Here is a 26,210-nt window from a genome sequence, read left to right on the forward strand (position 1 = left end):
GACTCCTGCTATTGGACAGATTCTACTCCTGGCCTTCTGAGTCCTTCCTGTGTGACTACAAGCAGTAATAATGCACAGATGGTTGGATGTCCCTTCATCTGCCTCTGGCAGGGCTAACCTGAAATTAGACTTGCCAGAGGCTGGCACACTTCAGGCAGGCACCCAAAACCTTGTTCTGCATCTGTAACTCGGGCTGCCTGCAGCCCATGTACTTCAGTGATTTAGAAGAACTGGAAAAGGCTCTGCTCCAGCAGGAACAGTTCCCCCATGACATATCAGCCACACTTGGCAGTAACCTGCAAAACATAATCCATATCTAGTTACTATAGTGTTGTCATTAGTGGGTCTTACTACTTCTGGTACCCTGTGGACTTATGAACTGCCATTTTTCTTTTAAAGGCGAAATTGCAAGATGAAGAAAATAGTCACATTGTATTTATGTGGGGCAAAAGTATCCATGATGGCTGTTCAACCCGGATCAGACCTTTCCTGTTTTAATATCTATGTGCTTTGTGTAAATTCTTGTGTAGGCTGCATACCGAATACCAATGGCATTGAAATAGCCATGGCATGGGACATAGTGTCACATGCACTTAGCACCCCCAAGGCATCAAGTGCACAAAGTGCAGTCAGCATTGGTAAAATTAAGATGTTCAACTGATCACTATATCCTCCTGCCTCTTTTATCTCCTCTACTGTTCTGAAGCAATGGGCCCTGGAATCCTCAGTCTCCTTGCTGTCAGGAGATGAGGACAACCGTGGTTCCAGGAAAGAGGTGAGGATGCTCCATTTAATGCAGAGGGTTTTTTGTTTTTACTGTTTTACAGAAAATTAATGATGTGTAGATATCAAACACCATTTAAAGCAATGTGGGGCATGAGGACATCAAATCTGTGACATAGACCAGCAACACTGGGTCTCATTTACCACCTCAAACTTGTGGAAGCAGAATTTGGGGTCTACTGCACCAGACCAAAGCTGGTTCCCAAATGAGATCCTTTACTCTGGATCACTCAAAGCCAAGGACTTCTAGACCTTCTAGACCTGTGGGAGCTACAAGTTCTAGCAAGTCCATGAATGGATATGGAACCAGATGTCAAGAAAAGGAACTCGAGGAACATCCTATATGTTCTTAAGAATACACAGCCCCACGAACAATGCAGTTCATGAAAGATTTTTCTTTTCAAGATTTGGATTCAAAGTAAAGTAAATAGACAAAGGGTGCAGAATAGAAAATGTGAACTGCAGTTGCGCATTAAACAAATCCCAGGTAAGCGCCTTCATTCGTGGTCAGAAACTAATTGGGGGTTAGAGCTCTGAGACAAATTAATTCTGTTTGAAGAGCAGGTATGAGATGGTTTGTGCTAGAACTCACACATATGGGTATCTGTTGTGCTGAATATCTTTGGTGGGGAGGAGGAATTGTGTTAGGATTATATTAATCCAATTTAACCAAACTTCAAAAACATTCTCAAAAAGAGCTTCTTTTGGATCAAAGGTTTATTGTGAATGACAGAACACTGAAAAACATATTAGTTTACAGATGATTTCTTGATACATGATACATTATATACCTTATTTTAAAAGGATCTGTGATGGTGTGCTGCATAAATACATATAGTGAAAATATATTGTTTCTGTCCTTCTTAGATATTTTTTGTTTTCATAATTCAGCCAATTAAAGTATAAATTAGCATTATAACCACTCTATCCACACAATCTCAAACTATTGCAGCTAGAAATAGAGGAGACTGAGCCATGCCTTCCAATGTTTTAGCAGCAATTATATGATGGTTATAACTGTTCATCTCAGAATGAAAATTTCACATTACAAACACAGATACTGTATAACGTTTTTGGCAATGGAGCAGCTAGCTTTGTTTTGGAACAAAGCTATTTACTGTAATGCCAGACCTTGTAAGAGCAATGCATCTATTAATGATACTACAGAGTCAAAGAACTATAATGGAAGGTAACATGTTAATGCATATGTATCTGTATGCACTTATATACACACAAGCATATATGTGTATATATGTTCAAAAATAACATTGAAAAACTTTGCAGCAGTTCATTTTTTTAAACACAACTTAATTTGACCTCATTACTAAAGGATTACTAGTAAAATCTTCTGTAGTGCAGCAAGTCAATACAATACACTTAGTGCAGAGAAGTTAAGGTTCTCGTAGTGAGGAGGCTAATTTCAGATTTCATGGGAAAGGATCAAATACAGGATCACCATAGCTCCGACAAAGCACAAACAAACCCGTTGCCACATACGTGTGAACGAATAAGGACATTTCTCTTAATACATTTTTTCATATACTGCTTCAGACAGTGCTAACTTAATTGTTTGCATTCATGCTCATTTGATGTGTTTCACCAAGCTTTGTCTGGCACCAGTCTGTAAACCATTAGCAGTTTAACTACAAAAGTGGGTTCCTGTGTTTCAAAGAGATTTTAAAACCTACCAACTGAGCTTTTATAACACTGTTATGCCTGAGCTGAGAACTACTCCAAGGGCTTTGTGAAGTTCTCTGGGAAAAGTCCCTTATAGGTTACTGCATCTCTGTACTGCAGCCAATCAGATTCTTTAATGCCTGTCAGCCAGCCAGCCTCCTGCAAGGTAAAAGGGAGAGTTTATAGGCAGACAGCATTTTATAGGTGCAAAACTGGAGGATATGTTGAGGTCCTTTTAAAATTCATAGTGTTTAATATTAGGGGTGTGTTGGGGGGAACCTTCTAACCCCAACAAGTTAGAGAAAATACGTGTTTTTCCTTTCCAAACACCCTAAATTCTCCTCTTTTTATGCAGGATAGTTCACTGTGGTTCCTATAGTGGAAGTTGGTGATGGCAACAGTTCCTGGGTCTGCCACTATTAAAGTACCTCTAAGATCCCAAAACCATGTAGCCATTACTTGAAACTTTTCCAAAGATTCAGGCTGAGGCAGACACCTGGCACTGAAAACTTCACACCAAATTATTACAGTTTGGCAATTAACTAACTGAAAGCAGGGTCTTTCAGGGACCAGTGTTGGGGAAACTTAACTTTCTGTAGTGCTAACCCACTCTCCTTATAATATTAATTCAGCATCTTTCAAAATATATCCTCTGCTCTCAGCTCCAGATCTTTTTGGCTAGGTCAGTGCTGCAGCTGGGAGTGAGCCTCCCAGCCTGGGTAGACATCATACTTTAGGTGTGCTTCAGCTAGCATGTTAAATAGCACTGCGGATGTTGCAGCTCCAGTGGAGACTTGGCCTAGCCCCCTGAGCTGCAGCGTTCACACTGTGAGCTAACATGAAGCAGTTCAATTGACCACAAAGAGGTCCATGAAATACAATATATTGAACTGCTCCTATAACTTAGGGCAGCAGAGATTGCTAAGCAAATAGAGAGGAGATGTTGAGCATCCATGAAAGAGACAAAAATAGATGGAGTTGGGTGGGGGGAAGAAGAGAGTGGGCCAAATTTTCAGTGTCCTCAACTAACCTATAACTTTGCAACTACACTGTTGTTGTTTCACATGTTAGGCACTGCAATTCGACGTCTTCTGTGCAGGTCTCATCGTTATAGTCTAACTTTAGGCATCCTTCTGCCAAGTGGAATCCACAGCCCCTAGTTAGGCACCCAGGCTTCCTATACAATGAAGGAGGAGAGCCTAACGCCTAGGTTGGCTGGTGAGTCTTGCCACATGCTCAGGGTTTAGCTGATCGCCATATTTGGGGTCGGGAAGGAATTTTCCTCCGGGGCAGAGACCCTGGAGGTTTTTTGCCTTCCTCTGCAGCGTGGGGCATAGGTCACTTGCTGGTGGATTCTCTGCAGCTTGAGGTCTTCAAACCACAATTTGAAGACTTCAATAACTCGGACATAGGTTAGGGGTTTGTTATAGAAGTGGATGGGTAGGGTTCTGTGGCCTGCTTTGTGCAGGAGGTCAGACTAGATGATCATGTTGGTCCCTTCTGACCCTAAAGTCTATGAGTCCTTATGAGTCTATGAATGGGATTCACAAACACCAGCATGCTGACTTCCCTAAGCCAGCCAGTAGGAAATGCCAAGGAGGGGTGCGTGGCTAAGCCCTAGCCCTAGCAAGGGACTAAGAGCTAGTCTACACTAGAATCACTACAGCAGCGTAGCTCTGCATGCTTTCACAAAATAAAAAAAGGGAGAGAAGAGGTTGTCTCTTATATCCATAGCTCAGTGGTGTGCCTGATTTGGAGTAGAAACTTGAACACAGGTCTCCCACCTCCCAAGAGAGTGCCTTCACCCAGGGCTATTGGATATTCTGGGCTGGGGGTCTCTCTGTCTCTTGTATAAATAAATAAATATTCATTGGGCCAGAGAGTGACTCTACATGCCTCAACCACTGGCTTTAGGTGGGAGATGTGGCTTCAAGTGCCTGCTCCACCTCAGATAGGGACAGGTGAGATCTGAACAAGATTATTCCCATATTGTGTGGGACTACGCTAACCCCTGGGCTATGGGCTATAAGAGGACAATATCCTCCTTCTGTGTTTTGTATGGGGTCCAATCCAATAGACATGCACTTCGGCAGCCTCTGAGCAAGTCCTCCAAATCAGGCCCTTCAGGCGAAATTGTGGCTGTGGGGATTAGGCAGTGGGTGTCAGGTGATTGTGCACACAACCAGAAATGTAGGTACGTAGGGGACTTCAACTGACAGAAACCTAAGTGCCTACAAGGTTAGCAGGTTTTTTGGGCTCTAACATCTGGACTTTAAGATTTAGGGCTAGATCCACAAAGGGACTGAGGTGCCTTATCTGAATATGCAAGTGTCTGTATCTGGGCCATTTAATTTTAATCATTTTTGCCTACAAGTGACTGTACTTGCAAAACGGTGGGCACACTTAACTGAATCCAGAATAGTGTAGGTCCCAAATTAGAGGCTGTTTTTAAGAATATGATCCAGACAGTCACAAAATAAGGAGACATGGTGGAAACTCCTGACATTGCATTGGGATTATTTTCGCAGGGTGTACATGTAGAGGTTGAATGCTTTTGATAAAACTTCAACACCATAAAAAATTACATCCAATTATTCAATGGCTTTCTGAAGCTTCTAGTCAGGGGTGAAATGGCTTTCTAATTTAATCAGAATTGAGTACCACTGAAGCAGGTAAGAATGACAACATTTTAGACTGGTAGTGAAAGAAACCAGGATAAATTTAACTGAGAAAATACCTTTCAAGCATGTGGCACGATTGAGACAGAAGGGGCAGTAGTAAATGACAGTTTCCTGATCATAGAGGGAGGCAGATTCTGCTAGGAACAGGTGCTGACTAGAACTTATCTTAATCAATTCAACTCAAGTATATTAGAAAAACTGGAGTCACCAGGATCAAATAAGCACGAAGTGTGCTTGTTTGATATGATCTGAAACTATGAATCAATACTACCAAATATACAAGAAATATGGCTTTAGATGGGCCACTTTCAAAAGAGGAAAAGTGAACAGCTGAGATGAAAAAAAAGAAACAACTCAATCTTTTTTGTCCGTCACTAGGGTACGTTGTGGTATTATATTAAGTTTAACGATGATGATAAACATGAAGGGTAAATGTGCACTGAATAATAAATGCTAACTGAATTCAGAAACACGAAAATATAAAAATCTATTTTCTCCCTCAATACACACAATTTACTCCAATTAATGCTAATAGGATTTTTGTACAAACAATAAGAGAATAATATACCTTTATAGATTAACCCAGAAAAGACTAAGCTTATACTTAATACTCCAAGAAAAAAGAGTTAAGGAATATGGCCCAGACCCTCAGAAGTATTTCAGTGCCTAACTTCCATTGACTTCAATGAAGCTAAGGGCCTAAGTAGCTTTGAGCCTGATTCTGTCATCCTCACATTTAGTACCTTACTCTGAATAATGCCATTGAAATAAATGGGACTGCACATGGAATAAGGTACTACTCAGTTTGAATCAGGATAGCAGAATCTAGCTTTATAGGAAGAATGTAGGGTCATGCTGAAAAACTATCCAGTACAGTATACTAGAAATGTAAGAGAGAGAAATTATCCTGTTCGTATATTAAAGCAAGAAATCAGTTGATAACATTAGCACTTCTTAAAAGGAGTATTACGAGGACGCAATGTTGCAAACGTGCTTTCAGGAATAGTGCTCAGCATTCTGAATAGTTCCACAGAAGATAATAGGATTATTTAACGTTGTAAGGAATATTCCCAGTACTATTTACTTGCAGGATCAGGCCTCAAAATGACAGAAATATGTTCTTCATATCTTCCCCTACCAATGGGAAACTACTCAACAATAAGAAGCTTGGTAAAATAGGTGCAGTACCTTCCTTGAACCCTTTGAAAAGTAAAATCATTTCTCCACTGCCTACGGAAGAAGGGGTATGTGTGTGTGTGTGGATCCATGTTTCAAGCAAAGCTGAAGAATGCTTTTTGTTCAAATCAAATTGTGATCTGGAGCTATGATCTCATTCGGCCTTATCCTTTGGGAGTCTTTCTATTGACTTCAATGGGCATTAGATGAAGCCAAAGTTTAGAGTACAAAAATTGTATCTGCTATTTAAAAAACATTTTATTGTACTATTGCAAATGTTTGGCATTTAAATGAAATTAAAACATCTTTGCATGTTCCAACAAAATGAAAACTCTGTTGCCAATCTTTTATCAACAACATGAACACTTTTTTGGGGCAGGGGGTGGAGGAGGGGAGCTTATCCTCCACAGTTTATACCACTGGAGAGTTTCGTTGAAGCTGCCAGGTCTTTTGCCTGGGTAGGAAACCGCAGGATTAGTAGAAGTTGATATTTCCAGAACCAATATTGTAGGAGATTTAGACTTCCAGAGGGAAGAGTTAAAACTACAGAGTTACTATGCATAAATTGGTTGTAAGGTTACACAATTTGTGAGCATATTGCTCTATGGCCTAATTTGTATTGATCTAATCTGTTCAAATCTATATGAAAAATGCCAGACACTAGACTACCAATTTTGCTGCAATGTTAAAACAAGATTTATAGTGATCTAATGCACTATATGTATGCATCTACTATGTGTAAACGAGTGTGTGTGTGAGAGAGAGAGAGAGAGAGAGAGAGAGGTAAAACCATGATTTAAAGCAGCCCAATGAAATCTAGAAGAATGTTGGTCCATAATGAAGGTTAAATCATACCATCAATACATCTACTGCATTTCCAGGTTATAATCAACATTGCCTTTTACTCGTAGATGAAAATGAAGTAAAGACAGTTTTAGTCTTACTATGCTCTAACAGTGACATTTTAAATGACTGCATTTCTTAACAACTCTAGACAGTTAGAAATATCTCCAGGAAAAGAAAAATAGCAAAAGAAATGGTTCCTTGGTTGTTTACCTGGTCATCTGTGGCCTCAGAAGGGATTACTAGTACAGTATCTCCTCGTTTTAAGTTAAGCTCATCAGTATTAGCTGCCTCAAAATCATGTAGCACTTCAACCTAAAGAAAAGAATACAAAACATGAGGATGTCATCTAGGGAAAGTACTAAGAAAAATTAAGTAGAAACAAAAAATCTCTTTCGCAACTCACATTTAACAATGTGCACCTGTACTGTGCTTTCAAACCCTTAAACACACTGCCATGGCATTGCCTCTCTTTCAACTGATATCACTGCACATACACTCCATTTTTTTTGTTTGATAAGTCTGTTAATTCCATGTTTTTCTATCTCTTCCATGAAGAAATTCACATATTAAATATGAATGTATTCACTCATTCCTTCAATGACAGGTGGATCCCCTCAGCTCAGAGGGCTCTGGAGGATTGGTGATGCTGCAACATCCCATAAGTACTGCTGCTTGGACAAATCCTGCTGTCCTTATTCATGGAATGGCATCACTGGAGGCTTTCCCGAGGAAGGGTGAAAGGATTTGGCCACCCTATCTTAGGCAAACTGAATAGGGACTTAGAGTGATGCTAATGCCCTAGTGATATCTGCTGTTCTGGGCTTTTGATCTTTTCCTGAAGCAATCCTCCTTGTAAATAATAGTGAGGAAAATGGTATAATTCCAGTGGTCAGTTAGAGGTGTGGACTGGAAAGCACTCTTGTTTTCTGGTAAATTAGGGCTATGATATTTCTCACTTCAACTAGTAATTATTGACAAGATGATCCATTTGCAGAGCTAAACTGTTTCTTTAATTAAATAATTCCATCTCCATAAGTAGATACCCTATTCTAGTTTCTTTGATGGCAACTAATCCCATGGCATCACTGCAGCAAAGCCAGGAATAGTAATGTGCAATCTCACATAACTCACAAGAGTTTGGTGAAAAATAGAGGAACACTGTCAGTGTGTCTTAAGTCATAGTCACATGACATGTCTCACTCTGACCGTTATTTTTGAAGTTGGCAAAGAACGTTTGTGTATGAGAACAGAAAAAAACAATCCAGAATAACTTGGCATGACCATGGCTTGTTATGGGACAGACTGAACTATCCAAATTATAATACAGAGCACATGAACTTCATTCATCTTTGCTCAGCTTATCTACTAGTCAATCATTCTGAAATAAGAAACATCAGATACCTGGGAACCAAGAATCACAAAGGTTCTTGGCAGCCAACAAACACTTAGGGCAGAATTTCTCAGACCTGCCCACTGAAATATTATGCTTTTCAGCACGATCACTTTAAAAGCTACTCTAATAATATGTGGACTCCTGGTTGCATTGAAGTCAATTGCAAAAGTTTCATTGACTTCAATGGGACCATGATTGCACTGGTAGATTTTCAGGCCAGAAAGGAACACTTTGATAATCTAGCCTAACCTGCTGCATAATGCAGGCCATAGAAATTCTCCCAACATATTAAAATATTTTCATTGCTCTGAATAGATTGGTGCACTTGCATATTTGATTGAACGCCATAATTCTACATGGATCACGTTTGCACATAAAGAACAGTGCAAGTAAAAGTTTTATTTCCCCCTTTACATAAAAAAAACAATTCAAGGAAAAATAGCTTGACATTTTTGCTATTTAACCACATAGCTGTCAGGCTAAATAAACTGTGCCCCTGGATATACTTACTTACACTTGATGCTAGGTTTAAAGGAATGTTTAAAATAAGAGTGACTAAATACTCAAGTAGACCTTAAAGAGAAAGCCAGGTGGCATTCCATGGGCTGCATCATCTGCTGACACAGGCTGTTCTTCAGAGGATGTAGTTTGGATTTCTTCAATGGTTTTCTGCTCAGTTACAACCTGGGAAAGTTCACTGGCATCACTTTCAATGCCCTGAGTGCCAACATCTTCCACAACATCTTTGGATTCATTCACTATGATTTCATGTTCCTCTCCCTCCCCTTCGTTGTTTGATGCTGGCTCTATTACTAGTGAAGGGATGCTGCTGACTTTCTCCTGGAAAAAAAAAGAAAAAGAAAAAAGAGAGAAATGCTATGAACGTGATTAATTAGCCTCGTTAGCACTGACCCTCTACTTGGTAAGGCAACTCCTATCTTTTCATGTGCTGTATATTTATACCTGCCTACTCTATTTTTCACTCCATGCATCTGATGAAGTGGGTTATAGCCCACAAAAGCTTATGCCCAAATAAATTGGTTAGTCTCTAAGGTGCAACAAGGACTCCTCATTTTTATTTCTAAAAAGTATGAAACAACATTTTATTTATTTGCTTTTCTGTTTATAAGAGAAAATACGGATGTATTTTCCTCTCATGCACAGCTGATCTTCTCACTGATGAGAGCTATGCTAGTGCATCTAGGGGATAATATCCTCCCAGTTTGTGACTGGTGGTCTCTATTCCTCCCCATGTCAATTTCTGTCTTACTCCCCATGGATTATAACTGTCACCATAGCAGACAATAAAACACTCTGCACCTTATTCTGTTTTCGCTTAGCCCCCTGTCCAACTTCCAGTGAAATTAATGGGAGTACTTCCACTAACTTCAAAGTTCTTTGGATCGGGCCATAACACTGCCGTAAATCAGAAGTAAATCCACTTATGTCAGTGAAGTAACACTAATGTAAACTTTGTGGGAGATCAAAATCAGGCACGCTATATTCACTTGCAATAGTTTAAACACCAATTAAAGTTCTCCCTGATTTACATCAGCATAAATGAGAGAAGAGACCACGAGAAGCTCATTACAATCATGTTAATATAAGAGCCCTATTCAGACAGGATTTTAGGCAGCTGTCTGGGGTGTGCAACCCTCTAACGGCTGCATTGGCCAGCTATTCACCTGACCAACATATCAATACAGCCTGGTGCTCATGGGAAATAGCTCTCCCCCAATTCTGTAACATTGGTCATTAATGTGTGTGTGTGGTCATTAATGTGTGTTGTGTAAATGAGTTTCCCAAATCTCAATCTGTATCTCTTCTCCCAACCCCCCATCGGGAAGCAGGTAGAACAGAGAATGACCAAGTCTATCAATTGTTTATTTTACATAGTCTGGGTTAAATATATCCCCAAACCCTACATAAAGAGAGAATTTGTATTGATGGGTCACAACTGTTCTGATTATTATTAATTATTTGTACTGTGGTAGCACCTACAGGCCTCAACTTCATTGTGTAAGGCATTGCATAAGCACATAACAAAAAGCAATCCACAACCTGAAGAGCTTGAGACAACAGGAGGGTGATTGAAACAAACAGATGTGAAGAGCCTAAGGTAATCGTGACATGAAAGTCTTCAATCCCTAGAGTGCCAGAGTAACACCTGGGGTCTTTTCTTTGGTCTCCAGTTGCTGAAAAGCTGGAAGCTGGCCTGACCATACACATCCTTGCAATTTATTTCTTCTAGAGTTGCATAGGATTCATAGACTCATAGACTCCAGGACTGGAAGGGACCTCGAGAGATCATCGAGTCCAGTCCCCTGCCCTCATGGCAGGACCAAATATTGTCTAGACCATCCCTAATAGACATTTATCTAACCTACTCTTAAATATCTCCAGAGATGGAGATTCCACAACTTCCCTAGGCAATCTATTCCAGTGTTTAACTACCCTGACAGTTAGGAACTTTTTCCTAATGTCCAACCTAAATCTCCCTTGCTGCAGTTTAAGCCCATTGCTTCTTGTTCTATCATTGGAGGCTAAGGTGAACAAGTTTTCTCCCTCCTCCTGATGACATCCTTTTAGATACCTGAAAACTGCTATCATGTCCCCTCTCAGTCTTCTCTTTTCCAAACTAAACAAACCCAATTCCTTCAGCCTTCCTTCATAGGTCATGTTCTCAAGACCTTTAATCATTCTTGTTGCTCTTCTCTGGACCCTCTTCAATTTCTCCACATCTTTCTTGAAATGCGGTGCCCAGAACTGGACACAATACTCCAGCTGAGGCCTGACCAGCGCAGAGTAAAGCGGAAGAATGACTTCTCGTGTCTTGTTTACAACACACCTGTTAATGCATCCCAGAATCATGTTTGCTTTTTTTGCAACAGTATCACACTGTTGACTCATATTAAGCTTGTGGTCTACTATGACCCCTAGATCTCTTTCTGCCATACTCCTTCCTAGACACTCTCTTCCCATTCTGTATGTGTGAAACTGATTGTTCCTTCCTAAGTGGAGCACTTTGCATTTATCTTTATTGAACTTCATCCTGTTTACCTCAGACCATTTCTCCAATTTGTCCAGATCATTTTGAATTTTGACCCTGTCCTCCAAATCAGTTGCAATCCCTCCCAGTTTGGTATCGTCCGCAAACTTAATAAGCGTACTTTCTATGCCAACATCTAAATCGTCTAAATTGATTCAAGGCCTAACTTTCACAGGTGCCCGGGGGGGAGGGATTTTCAGAGGCATGAAGGGCAGTTTGGTACCCAACTCCCAATGGGAATAAGTGGGAGTTAGGCCTTTGCTACCCTGTGTGCCTCTGAAAATCTCCCCCATTGAGCACTCACCACTCCTATTGACTTCAATGGGAATTACGTGTGCTCAGCAGCTCTGAACACCAGTGCACTTGATCTTATTTATCTCCAGGGAAAAAAGAGCAGTTAGATAAAAACACATCTGAAGGGTCACAGAGCTCTGTTTAACAAGCCACTGCTCTTCAGATTTCTAGCTAATGGAATGAAACAGCTTCTGCTTATCTTTAAGATTAATTGAATTTGTTATAAACCCCAGAACACATCTGAGAAGTGTCTATCAATTGTAAAGTCATCAGAAATGATTTATGGCACACTGGGCCAGATTCCCAGCTGGTATAAATTGGCATAGCTCCATTGAAGTCAGTGGTGCTACTCCATAGCAGTGTCACTTAAAGCAGAATGGAGGCCAATATGGACAGATACGTCATCAGCTCTCCTGAGAAGGAGTGTTGTGGTAACTCAGGCCAGGAGACATGGACAGTCCAGTATTTTCTTTTGTGTAGTGCTTCAGAAAGCATCTCAACATCTTACCTGAGCCACCTCTGCTTCCTTCTCTTCTATTTTAGGTTTGTCACCTTCATCAGCTGTTTCAGCTGCAGCAGCACCTTCACTGGCTTCAGTTACAACAACATTTTCAACTGCACCTGCATCTTCAGTTACAGCCATCTACAGCCAACAGAAAATGGAAACCGTTCAGCCACAGCCATCATTCCGGACAACAGCTATTCACCAACTGCACCCAGGCCACTTTAAAGAGCTCCAGTCTTTGATCAATAGATAGATAGATATAAAACTGGCATCAATTTGCTTATTTAGATCCACTAGATAATAATAATAATGAGATATACCTCATAGAACTGGAAGGGACCCTGAAAGGTCATTGAGTCCAGCCCCCTGCCTTCACTAGCAGGACCAAGTACTGATTTTTGCCCCAGATCCCTAAATGGCCCCCTCAAGGATTGAACTCACAACCCTGGGTTTAGCAGGCCAATGCTCAAACCACTGTTGGCTTTATTGTGATCCCACACTGGTTTTATACCAAGGTAATGCCACTGATTTCAATGGAGTGTTTCTGTATTTACATCAAAGTAAATACAAAGAGAATCATGCTGTTAGATGCTATTCTGCACCTTATGATTAAAGGTGGGAAAAACCTGTTATGATGCTTCCTTAGTATATTTAGCGGCTTCAACAAAAGTTACTTCTTCAGGGACAGTTTCCTAAGGCATTAGCTAAAAGAAAAATGGATTAAAGGCATACGGCTGCATATTGGGACAGCTCCTTACTGGGCACAGATATAAAACACATTCTACAATTAAAAAAAAAGTTTTAGAGTAGAGTTTGAGGGCTCATTTGCCTTAAAGCTGCATTGCTGGAGAATGTGCCTCTAGGAGAGGGCAGAATGGGTCTGCACTGCACTTTACACATGGGTTTGGCTGGAGAAGGCCATGTTCAACAGGGCTGCAGCTCTATAGGAACCCAGCAGCAGAGGCTCTCCATGGAACATAATGAATGGATGCCCTGGCCACATCCCCTCCCCAGCTAGTGTCATCTGCTAAGGGGGCTCAGCAAAAATGAAAATTCATACTCCACATCCAAGCAGCTTCATTATGATATTTCTGTTTATCATGCCATAGTGAAATTGGGGGTAAAAATGATTCCCTTTCCCCTCCACCACTGCATCTAACAAGTTGCATTTAGCAGAATAGGCTTTGGTGGCTAAGAGCCTGATAATCCTTCTTACTTCAGATCAGATAGCTGCTTCATGGATAAGGCTGATCACATCCAATCTGAGTTGGCTGCCATCATTGCTGGACATTACACTGGTCCCTGCCATCGTTAACTCTTAATGACGCTGGTAAACAAATCTTTCCACTTTTCTTTACAGAAGATAAGAAAAGCTAAAATATATTGTGTGAATTTATAGAGAGACTTTAATTTTAATTGCATTTGACACAGAATCAAGTATACACCGCTTTAATGTGCAACCAGATCAAATTACACCAGCATACGTCATGGGACTTGTGACTAAAGACATCAGGTCAGGCCTTCATTGTACTACTGATTTCAGCAATCTTGCTTCAATAAGAGATTTAAATAAACAATAGTTGTAAAAACCCAGAGAGAAGGTAATGTGGAGAGATGGGGGAGGCAGTGCATATTAGATTGATTTTATACACTATGCTTCTAACAAAATTCTATAGAAATTGATCCTGCTATCTGATGTTATCAGAATCAACACTTCTTTTCTATTTATTGGATTTGTGCAGTCCATTTTCCATGAAGGAAGCAAGTTCTAATTTTACAAATATCAGTCCTAAAATACAGTACACTGAAACAGTCAGACTCTGACGGCCCTTTGTCATAAGTCTCCGTATGTCAGCATGCATCAAAATAGAATGATAATTCATTCTTGTGACAGACTATAACAAGAAAAGATGGGGGTTTGTTGATATTACCAGAGTAAGTGGCAAAAACGAAGCCATTTCTCTCTATCATATCTCAAAATTTTGGATTAGCCCCTTAGCTATTTCGGATGAAATCCTACCTCCATTTAAGTCAATGGCAAAATTCCCATTTACTTCACTGAGACCACTAGCAGTGGTGCATAATACAGGTATTTGTATATCTACATATGCTACCTGATTTCATATTGTAAACAAGCCCTTCTGTATACAAGAAAGGTGTAAGTGAGAGGAGAAACACTGCCCAAAGTATTTACTGCTGAGAGAAGTCTATGAGTTAATAGGATCTAGTCCATAATGTTTGACTTGAATAGTGCATGCCAGTTTTCACTAACTTAAGATTGGTCTCAATGGCTGGATTTAAAAAGGGACTGGATAATGTTTATGATCATTAATTATACTTGTAGCTAAGTAAGCTAATATAATGCTATGTGGAACTAAAGCTCATGCTTTAGGGAATAAATCCATTGTCTGCAGACGTCTGGATGGATTTCCCATGTACAGAACTGCACAATTGGCTAAACAAATAATGGTGAGAGTGTGTGGGTCTCTCTCTCAAGCATCACATACCACCTTCTGCTGCAGGCAGGATACAAGACTCGATGAATAGAGTTTGGCAGCTATTATGCATTGAACAAATATTGCCAATTTAAATATGAGATTTGATGCATATGTGTGCAGGGCGAATGTGCCATGCAAGAGAGGTTGAGTTTACATATACACTATATTAGAGAGCTTGATGAACAGTTACATTTTGAAGACATTAGTCAGCTTGCACTTTGTGGACAGTAAGGGATTTCTTGAATACAAGGTGCTGGAGCAGACATATCAAGAGTGACAAGCAAAATGCTCTAAAAGAAAGATAGTGTTATATTTGGTATTATTTCAACCCTCAGATTTAGAGAACTGAGGCTTGATTGACCACTATATTACTCCATTGTCATGCCTATGTAACTATTGATTTCAATGCAGCTATGCTGGCATAAAATTGGAATAATGCAGTGGTGAATTGGGCCTAAAATTTTCTGTTTAAATGGGGGAAAAAAACAGCATTACACTTCAGGGCTTGATTCTCCATTCACGCCGATGTAAAGCAGTAGCAACTCTAGTGAAGTCAGTGAACCAAATTCTACCTTCAGTTACCCTGGAGTAAATTTGGAGTAACTTTACTGATTGTAGCAGATTTACTCCAAATTTACACCAGCATAACTGAGAGCAGATTTTGGCCCATTGGAGTTACAATCATCTAAAACCAGAATGAGCAGTGAATCAGTCTATGATATTTTAGCAAATACTTACATACCAGAGTACAGAAACTTATAAAAAGAGAGGTAGTTAGCATCTTGCAGGATTGGACCCAAATTGAGGAGTTACCAGAGTTCACAGTTTCCTTATTTTTCAATCCTTTTTCCTATTTCTGTATTTAATTTCCAGTCACTAGTGCTGAAATCCTCATGTTACTCTCACCATAATTTAAAATGCATTGTCAAGGTTGCACTTTAGTAAACAAGGATCCAGAATAAATAGTATATGTTCTCTCACACATATGAGAACATAATCTAAAACAAACAGTTGAGCAGAGGGTACCTGGTCTTAAAGAGAAATTTAATATTTCATTAAACTTTGTAGTTGTTTTTAACTATATCTAATGAAATGCCCAATTTGTGCTTTAGAAAATAAAGTTGTAAGATAATTATATTCTAACTTCTGTTGCAGTTTAGGGCTTAGCATTCTAGAAAAATGGAATGATGAATGAAAGCAATTTTTAAAAAAAAAAGACACTATTAGGAGCTCAGACAAATAAAGCCACAGGAAGTGTTAAAGCCATGCAAACTCCATAGCAGCATATTTTCTGTTGATTCTGAATGTGAATAGAAACATGTCACCTTCTACCACATAATCACATTCATACCTGTCCTAAAATATTTATGAAGTATACTACTGCAACAGATAGGTTCTAAAATAGGTCTCAGTTGAACTGACCAGTTCTATTGGCCTGCATATTCATAACACGGAAACCAAAAACCAACACACACAACTTTGTGACATTTTTCTTGAAATATTAAAGAACATATACCCTCCTACAGCTGTTCATATTTACCTCACTCCTTTCCTCAGCAATCCCAGTTGCCTCCTTTTCACCTGCTGTAACAGCCTCCTGCTAAAAAGGAAATATGGTAAGCACATTAATTTAGAGTTTTTGGTAACAGAAAAGTATGCATTAATAAAATGTAATGGCAGCAGGGCATGTACTGGATGCAACAAAATGAATAGCTGAAGCTTATTCAGATATTGTCTGGCAAAACAAACCATTCTTATTACAACGCAGCATCAGAGCAACAAGTCAGCATGGCTTAGAACTAAGAAAATTAATCGTTTTCTCCCTCTTCATTGCCATTATCATGCTGAGAATTTGAAGAGCTCCATTATTACTTTTTTATGGTTATTCTCACAGTAATGTTAGCTTTGAAAATTTTTTGATAAGTACCTTCCCCAGAGAACTGCTGACCTTCTGGATTACAGGAATCTCAAACTTTTCCTACAGCTGGCTACAACGGTCGTCGTCCCCGCTCCTCGTAACCCAACAACATTTAATTAATATTTTCCTCTTGGGATTTCTCAACAATGAGACATTTCTCAACAATCTTTTTGATGCTCGTTGGACAGTGATTCATTTAAGTGAACTATGCAGAAAGCAATGCTGTTGCACAGAATGTATTGTTTTTCCCAATTAACCAAGGACTGGTCTGCACTACAAAGTTAGGTTGGCTTAAATACATTGCTTAGGGCTCTGAAAAATTTCATGCCCTGTGAAACATAATTAAGCCTCTCAGAAGAACCTCTTCCATTGCTGTAGTAACTGTCCACACCCCAGCAGCACATCTGTAGCCATGTTGCTGTAGTGTTTCCAGTGTAGACATACACACAACCTACTTTAAGGTCTGATTCAATGGGGCTCAAACACATGCCTAAAGTTAAAAGTTAAGAATGTGATCAAGTGCTTTGCTGAATAGGGGCCTCAGATCTTTTCACAAGGTACTCAGATGTGTTAGGTTTTAACTGAGTTAAAAAACTACTATGATGTAACTGGCTCCCCATACCTGGTATTTTCTTCAGTGTAGATGGGATTTAACACTAAGGCCCTCTAGACAGGAGGAGTAAAACTGTACTAACTGCAAGACCTGTTGGAAAACACATGACAAGTACATTTCTTCCAGAACTTTTCTGGACAACCATTTCCTAGCTGTTTTCCAGTTCTATTGTAGCATGCACAGTTTTAACACCAAGATAGACACAACTGTGGACAGGCTATATAATCTACCTTCACAGAAAATTTTTAGCCTGCTTTCTGAATGTGGGGCTAACACAGTCTGCAACAGTATTGTGTATGAACACAAAGCATGTTACAGTTGTGTCTGGCTACAGCCATAGCCGAAAATAGTTTACACAAAACAATGTAGACAGAGTCTCAATTAGCAATCTTCACAAGCCTGTAATTGTCACTCCAGAATTGCACAAACTTCATTGGAAATGGTTGTATTTTTTCTTAACAAAAGGATGCTGTGTTATTTCTGAACTCCATATCAATCATGTTTTTTAATCTAATCTTCTAGTATTGCCTGCAGTCATAAGCCCTAAACATGTCCAGATGCCAGGGCAAGTCAATTGCTATCAGCTGTGTTACTATGGAAACCTCTTACAGCTTTAGCTTGTTAAAATTACAGTGTTATATAACCCTTTTTTTATTATTAATTCTCCTTTGAAGCTACTAAAGCTGACTTCTTGAATTTTTTTTATCTATTTACACTGCAATCATGAGTGAGAATTTAGATGCATGAATATATGAACAAAGCTTGATTATAAAATTATAATTTCTTATAAGAAGTAAACACACACACATGCACCAAGTGCAATTTTCTGCTGAGTTGACTTACACATTTTTTTTATATTGATTATATAAAAACGGGCTCTCTCAAACTGGCACTTTTGCTGATTAGTACCCTGCCTTTTTGCATGCTTACTGGGAAACTTATAAATGTATGCCATAACATACATTTTTAGGTCAACTTACCTTCAGAGGTGCCAACCTTAAACACCACTGTGCACTCATCTAGAGATGTGAGCATGTCAGACTTGACCCATTTCTTTATTTTAAAAACATACTGCACTATTATATAGTCATAATCCCAAACGGCGCAGTTCACAATAATTATTGCATTAGTGTAGAATACTCTAGCATTTTTATAATGAAGTGTTCACAGAGCTTGCCTTATTTCACAACTCTTACTATTCAACTGAAAGTTTGTGGCCTAGTGGGAGGAAGGAAGTGTTTAAGAGAGAATGTGTTGGTGGGAACCCATTATGACAGGTTAGATCACAGAACCCCCCCTTGGGAGCTGACACCTGATGTGCCAAGACCACTTCTACCCCTGCCTTCCCTGACAGCTTGGGGCCCCAGCAACCATGTTTTGCTGAGCCAGACACTCCCGTCTGCTCCAACAAGGACCCAGGGTCTGAATTACTTGCCCCACAGCTGCAGGTTTACCTGAAAGCAGCTAACAGAAGTGTTCTGGTCTTTAACACTCAGATGCCCAACTCCCAATGGGGTCTAAACCCAAATAAATCAGTTTTACACTGTATAAAGCTTATGCAGGGTAAACTCATAAATTGTTCACCCTCTATAACACTGATAGATAAATATGCACAGTTGTTTGCTCTCCCAGGTATTAATACATATTCTGGGTCAATTCATAAGTAAAAAGTGATTTTATTAAATACAGAAAGTAGGATTTTAGTGGTTCTTCTTCGAGTGCTTGCTCATATCCATTCCAGTAGGTGTGCGCGCGCCACGTGCACGTTCGTCGGAGACTTTTACCCTAGCAACACTCGGTGGGCTGGAGTGGCGCCGTTATGGCGCTGGTTATATACTCCTGCCGGCCCGCCGCTCCTCAGTTCCTTCTTACCGCCCATGTCGGACGTTGGAAGTGTGGAGCGCAGCGTGCTGTCCTCCACCTCCCTAGCGATTCACTCATCTTTCTTATTGTATATAGTTCGTTTAATTGTAATTAGTTAGTCTATTTAGTAGTTCAATTTGTGTAGTGTAGATAGTTTGACGGGATTGGGGATTAGCCCCTTTCCCCACCCCGGTGCCGGGCCCATGCCCGGCTCACTGGGCTTCAAGCCGTGTGCGGTCTGTCGTCGGCCGATGCCCACTGGTGACCCGCACGAAGCCTGCCTTAAGTGCTTGGGCGAGGCCCATCTGACAGACAAGTGCCGGATTTGTAAGGCCTTTAAGCCCCGAACCAAAAAAGAGCAGGACGTTCGCCTCAGGCAGCTGCTGATGGAGGCAGCGCTAACTCCCCACTCCTCGGCACCGGCACCGGCACCGAGATCAGCCGCTTCATCGGCACCGGAGCAGACCTCAGGGAAGACTTCGAGTCACCGGCCTTCTCCGGCACCGGCTTCTACCCAGCACCGCTCGAAGTCACCTACGAGCAAGAAGCGCAAGCCTCCTGCGGCGGCCGTGCCCGCACCGCAGTCAGAGCGCTTAGCCAGACCGGACCGCTCGGCACTGCCATCTGCCGCGACGTCAACTTCCGCTGCACCGTTGACTCCGGCCCCAGAAGAGCAGTCGAGTCCAGTGCATACCAGCTCCCCGGCGAGAGCCGCGGTTGAGCTTGTCGTGCCATCCACTCCGGAGGCGTTCTCCGCAGCACAGGACCTGATCGCGCTAACGGAGCCTGAGCTGCCTCGACCCCCGGCACCGCCGGTGCGGGTCATCCAATCCACAGGCAAGCCAGCCCTTGTCAGACCTTCCTCGCCCGGCACCATGAGACTTCGCCACTCTTGGTCCCGATCCAGGTCCCCGGAGACGCTCACGGTCCCGCCATCGTTCTCAATCATGCGGCCACTCGCAGTCCCGGTACCGCTACCCATCACGGTACCGGTCGTACTCGTGGTACCGCTCGAGGTCCCGGTCGCCGTCCGGACACTACCGGCACTGTTCCAGGTCCCGTCATCACTCACGGCACCAGGATTCTCGCAGCCGCTCTCGACACTACGGCTCCCGGCACCAGTCGACCTCCCGGCACCGAGTTGGTCGCAGGTCCCGGTCGCAATCTCGGCACCGTAGAGGGTCCCGGCACCGCTCTCCGGCACCGTGTGGAGACGGTTCCAGCGGACGCAGGCACCATCACTTCACGGTCTCTGCACCGCCATGGCCATCTCGTCCACCATCAGTCTCCTCTCATGCCAGATCGGCGTTGTACAGGGACTCGGACAACCAGCAGGACCCTCAGCAGTGGTCCTTTTGGACGCCTTGGGCTTACCATCAAAGCCAAGGTGCCCCATATCCACTGCCGTGCTCGAGGCCCTCTGAACATAGGGCGCCAGAGGCCACGGTGTGCAGAGCCCCTCCAGAGGATGCAGAACATCTCCCAGCTCTGGGCTTGGATGTGCAAGACCCACCCCAGGACATCCCACAGGACCACGACTCACTTCAGGACCCAGTGGTCCCTGGGGTCTCCTCCTCTTCATCACCAGATGAGGCAGTAGTGGGGACGTCCACATCTGGACCGCCACCAATTGATCTCCGCTCGCACCAGGACCTCCTTCGCCGGGTCGCTCTTTTTAATATAAACCTGCCAGCGGAGGAAGTTCCTGATGTGGAAGACCCAGTGGTCACCATTCTGTCAGCGGAGGCTCCGACAAGGGTTGCCCTCCCCTTTATTCGCACCATACAAGCTCGAGTGGATACAATCTGGCAAACCCCGGCTTCCGTTCCACCTACAGCCAAAGGGGTCGATCACAAATATATGGTCCCTTCCAAGGGGTACGAGTACCTGTATGTACACCCTCCCCCTTGTTCGTTAGTGGTTGAATCTGTTAACGAGCGAGAGCGCCATGGTCAACAAGCCCCTGCGCCTAAATCGAGGGAAGCCAGGCGCATGGACTTGTTGGGAAGGAAGATCTGCTCTGCAGGGGGCCTCCAGCTCAGAGTGGCGAATCAGCAAGCCCTCCTGAGTAGATACAATTATAACACATGGGAGTCGGTTGGGAAGTTTATCGAACTAGTCCCGCAGGATTCCTGCCAGGAGTTCTCGGCTCTCCTGGAGGAGGGGAAAAAGGTGGCTCGAACCTCCCTGCAGGCCTCGCTAGATGCCGCTGATTCGGCAGCTAGAACAGTTGCCTCAGGGATCGCCATGAGGTGCATATCGTGGTTGCAGGCGTCCGGTCTGCCACCACAGCTGCAATACACTATTCAGGACCTACCATTTGATGGTCAGGGCCTGTTCTTGCAAAAGACAGATCCGCGCCTCCAAAGTTTGAAAGATAACCGCATGATCATGCGGTCCCTCAGCATGCATACGCCACAGACCCAGAGGCGACCTTTCCGCCCTCAACCTCAGCGTCACTATCCCCCGCCTCGGCCAAGACAGGACTTCTCCAGAAGGAGAGGCCGTAACTCCTGCAGACGCCAATCGGGCCCGCAAGGGGGTAACAACTCTGGACCCGCCAAACCACCGGAGGGACCGAAGCCAAACTTTTGAGGGTGCGCTCGGGAGCACCGTACCAATTACCTCCCAGGATCCTTTTCAGTTCACCAACCGCCTTGCTGCATTCTTCCCTGCATGGTCCCATATAATATCGGACCGATGGGTTGTCAGCACGGTCGAGTGTGGTTACCGCCTTCAGTTTATTTCGTCCCCTCCTTCCCACCCTCCCTCCCCGTCCCTCTTCAGGGACCCCTCTCACGAGCAACTCCTTCTGCAGGAGGTTTCGAAGCTCCTTGCGTTGGGAGCTATAGAGGAGGTTCCGGAGCACCTAAGGGGAAGAGGGTTCTATTCCAGGTACTTCCTAATTCCCAAGGCGAAAGGGGGCCTCCGGCCCATCCTGGACCTGCGAGCTCTGAACAAGTTCATCACGAAGTTCAAGTTCCGCATGGTGTCCCTGGGAAACATTATACCCTCCTTGGATCCCGGAGATTGGTATGCTGCTCTCGACATGAGGGACGCATATTTTCATATTGTGATTTACCCCCCACACAGAAGGTTCCTTCACTTCGTGATAAACCGCCACCACTACCAATTTGCGGTCCTTCCCTTTGGCCTCTCCTCGGCCCCTCGAGTATTTACAAAGTGTATGGCAGTAGTCGCCGCCTACCTCCGCCGCCATCGAGTTCACGTTTTCCCGTATCTCGACGACTGGCTTATTCGAGGGACCTCCAAGGCTCAGGTTGCCGCACACGTAAGCGTCATCAAGGACCTATTTTCCCATCTAGGTCTGATCCTCAATCTGGACAAGTCCATTCTGCTTCCTACGCAGAGGATAGAATTCATCGGGGCCATGCTGGACTCCAATCTGGCAATGGCCAGTCTACCTCCACAGAGGTTCCAGGCTATAGTCTCTCTCATCCAGAGGCTACAAGCCTTCCCAACAACCTCTGTCCGGGCCACTCTCATCCTACTCGGCCACATGCCAGCGTGCACTTTCGTGACAAGGCACACAAGACTACGCATGCGCCCTCTCCAGACTTGGCTTGCCTCGGTTTATCGTCCGCGCAGGGATGCCCTGGACATGGTAATCACAGTCCCAGCAAAAACCTTGGACTCCCTCAACTGGTGGCTGACACCTTCCCTGGTGTGTGCCGGTCGCCCGTTCCACCCACCGCAGCCTTCGGTGTCGTTAACGATGGACGCTTCATCCCTGGGCTGGAGTGCACACTTAGGGCACCTTCACACCCAGGGCCTTTGGTCCTAGCAAGAGATGATGCTGCATATCAATGTTCGCGAACTGAGTGTGGTCCGCTTGGCATGCCAAGCCTTCCAACACCATCTACAGGGCCATTGTGTTGCGATTTTCAAGGACAACACAACGGCCATGAATTACATAAACAAACAGGGGGGCACACGGTCTTCTCCCCTTTGCCAAGAGGCGATGCGACTGTGGGACTTCTGTATAGCCCGCTCGATAGACCTCGTAGCCTCCTTCCTTCCGGGAACCCAGAACTCTCTCGCAGATCGCCTAAGCAGATCCTTCCTGTCCCACGAATGGTCCATCCGTCCAGACATCCTCCTTTCTGTATTCCGGAAGTGGGGCTTTCCCCAGATAGACCTATTTACCTCCAGGGAGAACAGGAAATGCCAGGTGTTCTGCTCCCTTCAAGGCCGCTCCCGGGGCTCTCTCTCGGACGCGTTCCTGATCCCCTGGAAGGGACATCTTCTCTATGCCTTTCCACCCTTTCCCCTAGTGCACAGAGTCCTGCTCAAGCTCCGCAGGGACAAGGCCAGACTGAAACTAATAGCCCCCGCATGGCCAAGGCAACACTGGTACCCCATGTTGCTCAATCTATCCCTAACGACTCCGATACCACTGCCACTCTGCCCGGATCTTATAACGCAGGACTTCGGCAGGCTTCACCATCCAGACCTGCAGTCCCTGCACCTGACAGCGTGACTACTGTCTGGCTGAACCAATCCGAGCTCCGCTGCTCTGCCCAGGTCCAACAGGTCCTTTTGAGAAGCAGGAAACCCTCCACAAGGACGACATACCTCGCCAAGTGGAAGCGGTTTTCTCTTTGGTGTGCACAACGTTCCCTAGTTCCAGAGGCCGTTTCGATCCCTCTTGTCCTGGAATACTTGTGGTATCTCAAGGAGCAAGGTTTGGCACTCTCGTCAATAAGGGTGCATTTAGCCGCCATCTCTACCTTCCATCAAAGGGAGGCGAACAGTTCCACCTTCTCTCACCCAATGGTTTCGAGATTCCTTAAGGGTTTGGAGCACCTATACCCGCCGGTTAAGCCTCCTTCCCCTACCTGGGATCTCAACCTTGATCTGGCTTGGCTCACAGCCCCACCCTTTGAGCCCTTGGCCACTTGCTCGTTGCTGTACCTGTCCTGGAAGACGGCCTTCCTGGTGGCTATCACTTCGGCCAGGCGGGTTTCGAGCTCCATGCTTTGATGGCGGACCCCCCGTATACCATCTTCCACAAAGACAAGGTGCAGCTACGCCCGCATCTGACTTTTCTCCCCAAGGTGGTCTCGGCCTTTCACATTAATCAGGACATTTTCCTCTCGGTCTTCTTCCCGAAGCCGCACGCATCAAGCAGGGACCAACAGCTTCACACCCTGGATGTCCGTCGAGCCCTCGCCTTGCTCGCCCGTTATTTATAGCAGTGGAGGAGCGTATGAAAGGTATGCCTGTATCGGCGCAGAGGCTCTCATCATGGGTAACGTCCTGTATCCGGACGTGCTACGACTTAGCCCACATCCCGATTGGCCGTCTTACCGCCCACTCTACTCGGGCTCAAGCCTCGTCGACCGCCTTCCTGGCACACATCCCCATCCAGGAGATATGCCGCACAGCTACCTGGTCGTCAGTGCATACATTCACCGCTCACTATGCGCTCGTGGCCCAATCTAGAGACGATGCCGCCTTTGGCTCAGCGGTTCTGCACTCCGCAACATCTCACTCCGACCCCACCGCCTAGGTAAGGCTTGGGAATCACCTACTGGAATGGATATGAGCAAGCACTCGAAGAAGAAAAGACGGTTACTCACCTTTGTAACTGTTGTTCTTCGAGATGTGTTGCTCATATCCATTCCACACCCGCCCTCCTTCCCCACTGTCGGAGTAGCCGGCAAGAAGGAACTGAGGAGCGACGGGCCGGCAGGGGTATATAACCGGGGCCATAGCGGCGCCACTCCAGGGGGCGCCCTGCCGGCCCACCGAGTGTTGCTAGGGTAAAAGTCTCTGACGAATGTGCACGCGGCGTGCGCACACCTACTGGAATGGATATGAGCAACACATCTCGAAGAAAAACAATTACAAAGGTGAGTAACCGTCTTTTCCAAGTAGTAACAGACAGAACAAAGTCAGTCACCAAGCAAAATAAAACGCAACGCGCAAATCTATGTCTAATCAAACTGCATACAGATAATCTCACACTCAGAGATGCTTCAGTAAGTTTTTTCCTCAGACTGGAGACCTTCCAGGCCTGGGCACAATTCTTTCCTCTGGTACAGCTCTTGTTCCAGCTTAAGTGGTAGCTAGGGGATTCTTTATGATGGCGCCTCCTCCTTTGTTCTGTCCACCCATTTATATAATCTTTTGCATAAGGTTGGAATCCTTTGTCCCTCTCTGGGGTCCCAACCAGTGATTTCCCTACACCCCCCCTGAATTTCCCCAACAGCCCCCCCCCCAGTTTTGTGAGCTAGTTACATACCAGTTTAGTGACTGTTTGTATAAGCTTTTAAAGTGTGTATTAATGTTTCAGTTTAAATTCAGATTTCCAGTGTATGATAAAATATGTGTAACTGAAAAAGTATAATAGATTTGAAAAGTATGAACATAGACTAGCTTCCTTATGCAGCTGTTGTTTTTTATGATGTCAGTGCATTCATTTCGGTGATGTTGGCCAACCTAATAATTTCAAATGATGATTTGTAAGCGAAGTCTAAATGAGCTCTCTCTGACAGCTAGTGATGAGCTGGGGCTGCATGAAAAGGCTTCAGGGCCAGATCATATTTACATTCACACCTAATCTACCGAGGTATCCAGCAAACAGAGCTGTGTTGTCCAAGTGATAGATTCTGCCTGGGGTTGGGTTACAAACCACTTGAATGTGGGGGGAATGAGGGATGAAATGTTGTTCTTGTTGTATGAGTAAAGGGCAGTAGAACTGTACTTAGCCTGTGATGATTTGAAGGCATCAAGAGAGAGGGTGGGGACCTGTCCCTCTCCACGGTTTAAAGACAGAGCTGATTAGGCTCCATAGTCTTTTGTTCTGTTAAGTGACCACTGCAGCTGAAATCACTGACAATCAGGTCTAAGTGCTTAGTCCTGTTGTGCGGACAGTGTTCCTGTGGTTA

General features: G+C 43.8%; 1 protein-coding gene across 2 annotated transcripts in view; it reads right to left on the minus strand.

Moving 5' to 3' along the window:
• Positions 1–802: 802 nt before the first annotated feature.
• Positions 803–26,210, minus strand: part of AMPH (amphiphysin) — a 212,222-nt gene continuing 186,814 nt past the window's right edge. The window contains exons 18-22 of one of the 2 annotated variants that reach the window (XM_030551375.1): positions 16,443–16,499; positions 12,408–12,542; positions 9,130–9,396; positions 7,374–7,475; positions 803–2,619 (exon numbers count right to left, since the gene is read on the minus strand). In XM_030551375.1, coding sequence (XP_030407235.1) covers positions 2,512–2,619; positions 7,374–7,475; positions 9,130–9,396; positions 12,408–12,542; positions 16,443–16,499 — 669 coding nt within the window. In that variant the 3' untranslated portion in view covers positions 803–2,511. Of the gene's footprint in view, positions 2,620–7,373; positions 7,476–9,129; positions 9,397–12,407; positions 12,543–16,442; positions 16,503–26,210 lie in introns of both variants that reach the window. The other variant, XM_030551374.1, reaches the window with a different exon arrangement.

This window comes from Gopherus evgoodei, chromosome 2 (assembly GCF_007399415.2).
Source record: "Gopherus evgoodei ecotype Sinaloan lineage chromosome 2, rGopEvg1_v1.p, whole genome shotgun sequence".
Lineage (NCBI taxonomy): Eukaryota > Metazoa > Chordata > Testudines > Testudinidae > Gopherus > Gopherus evgoodei.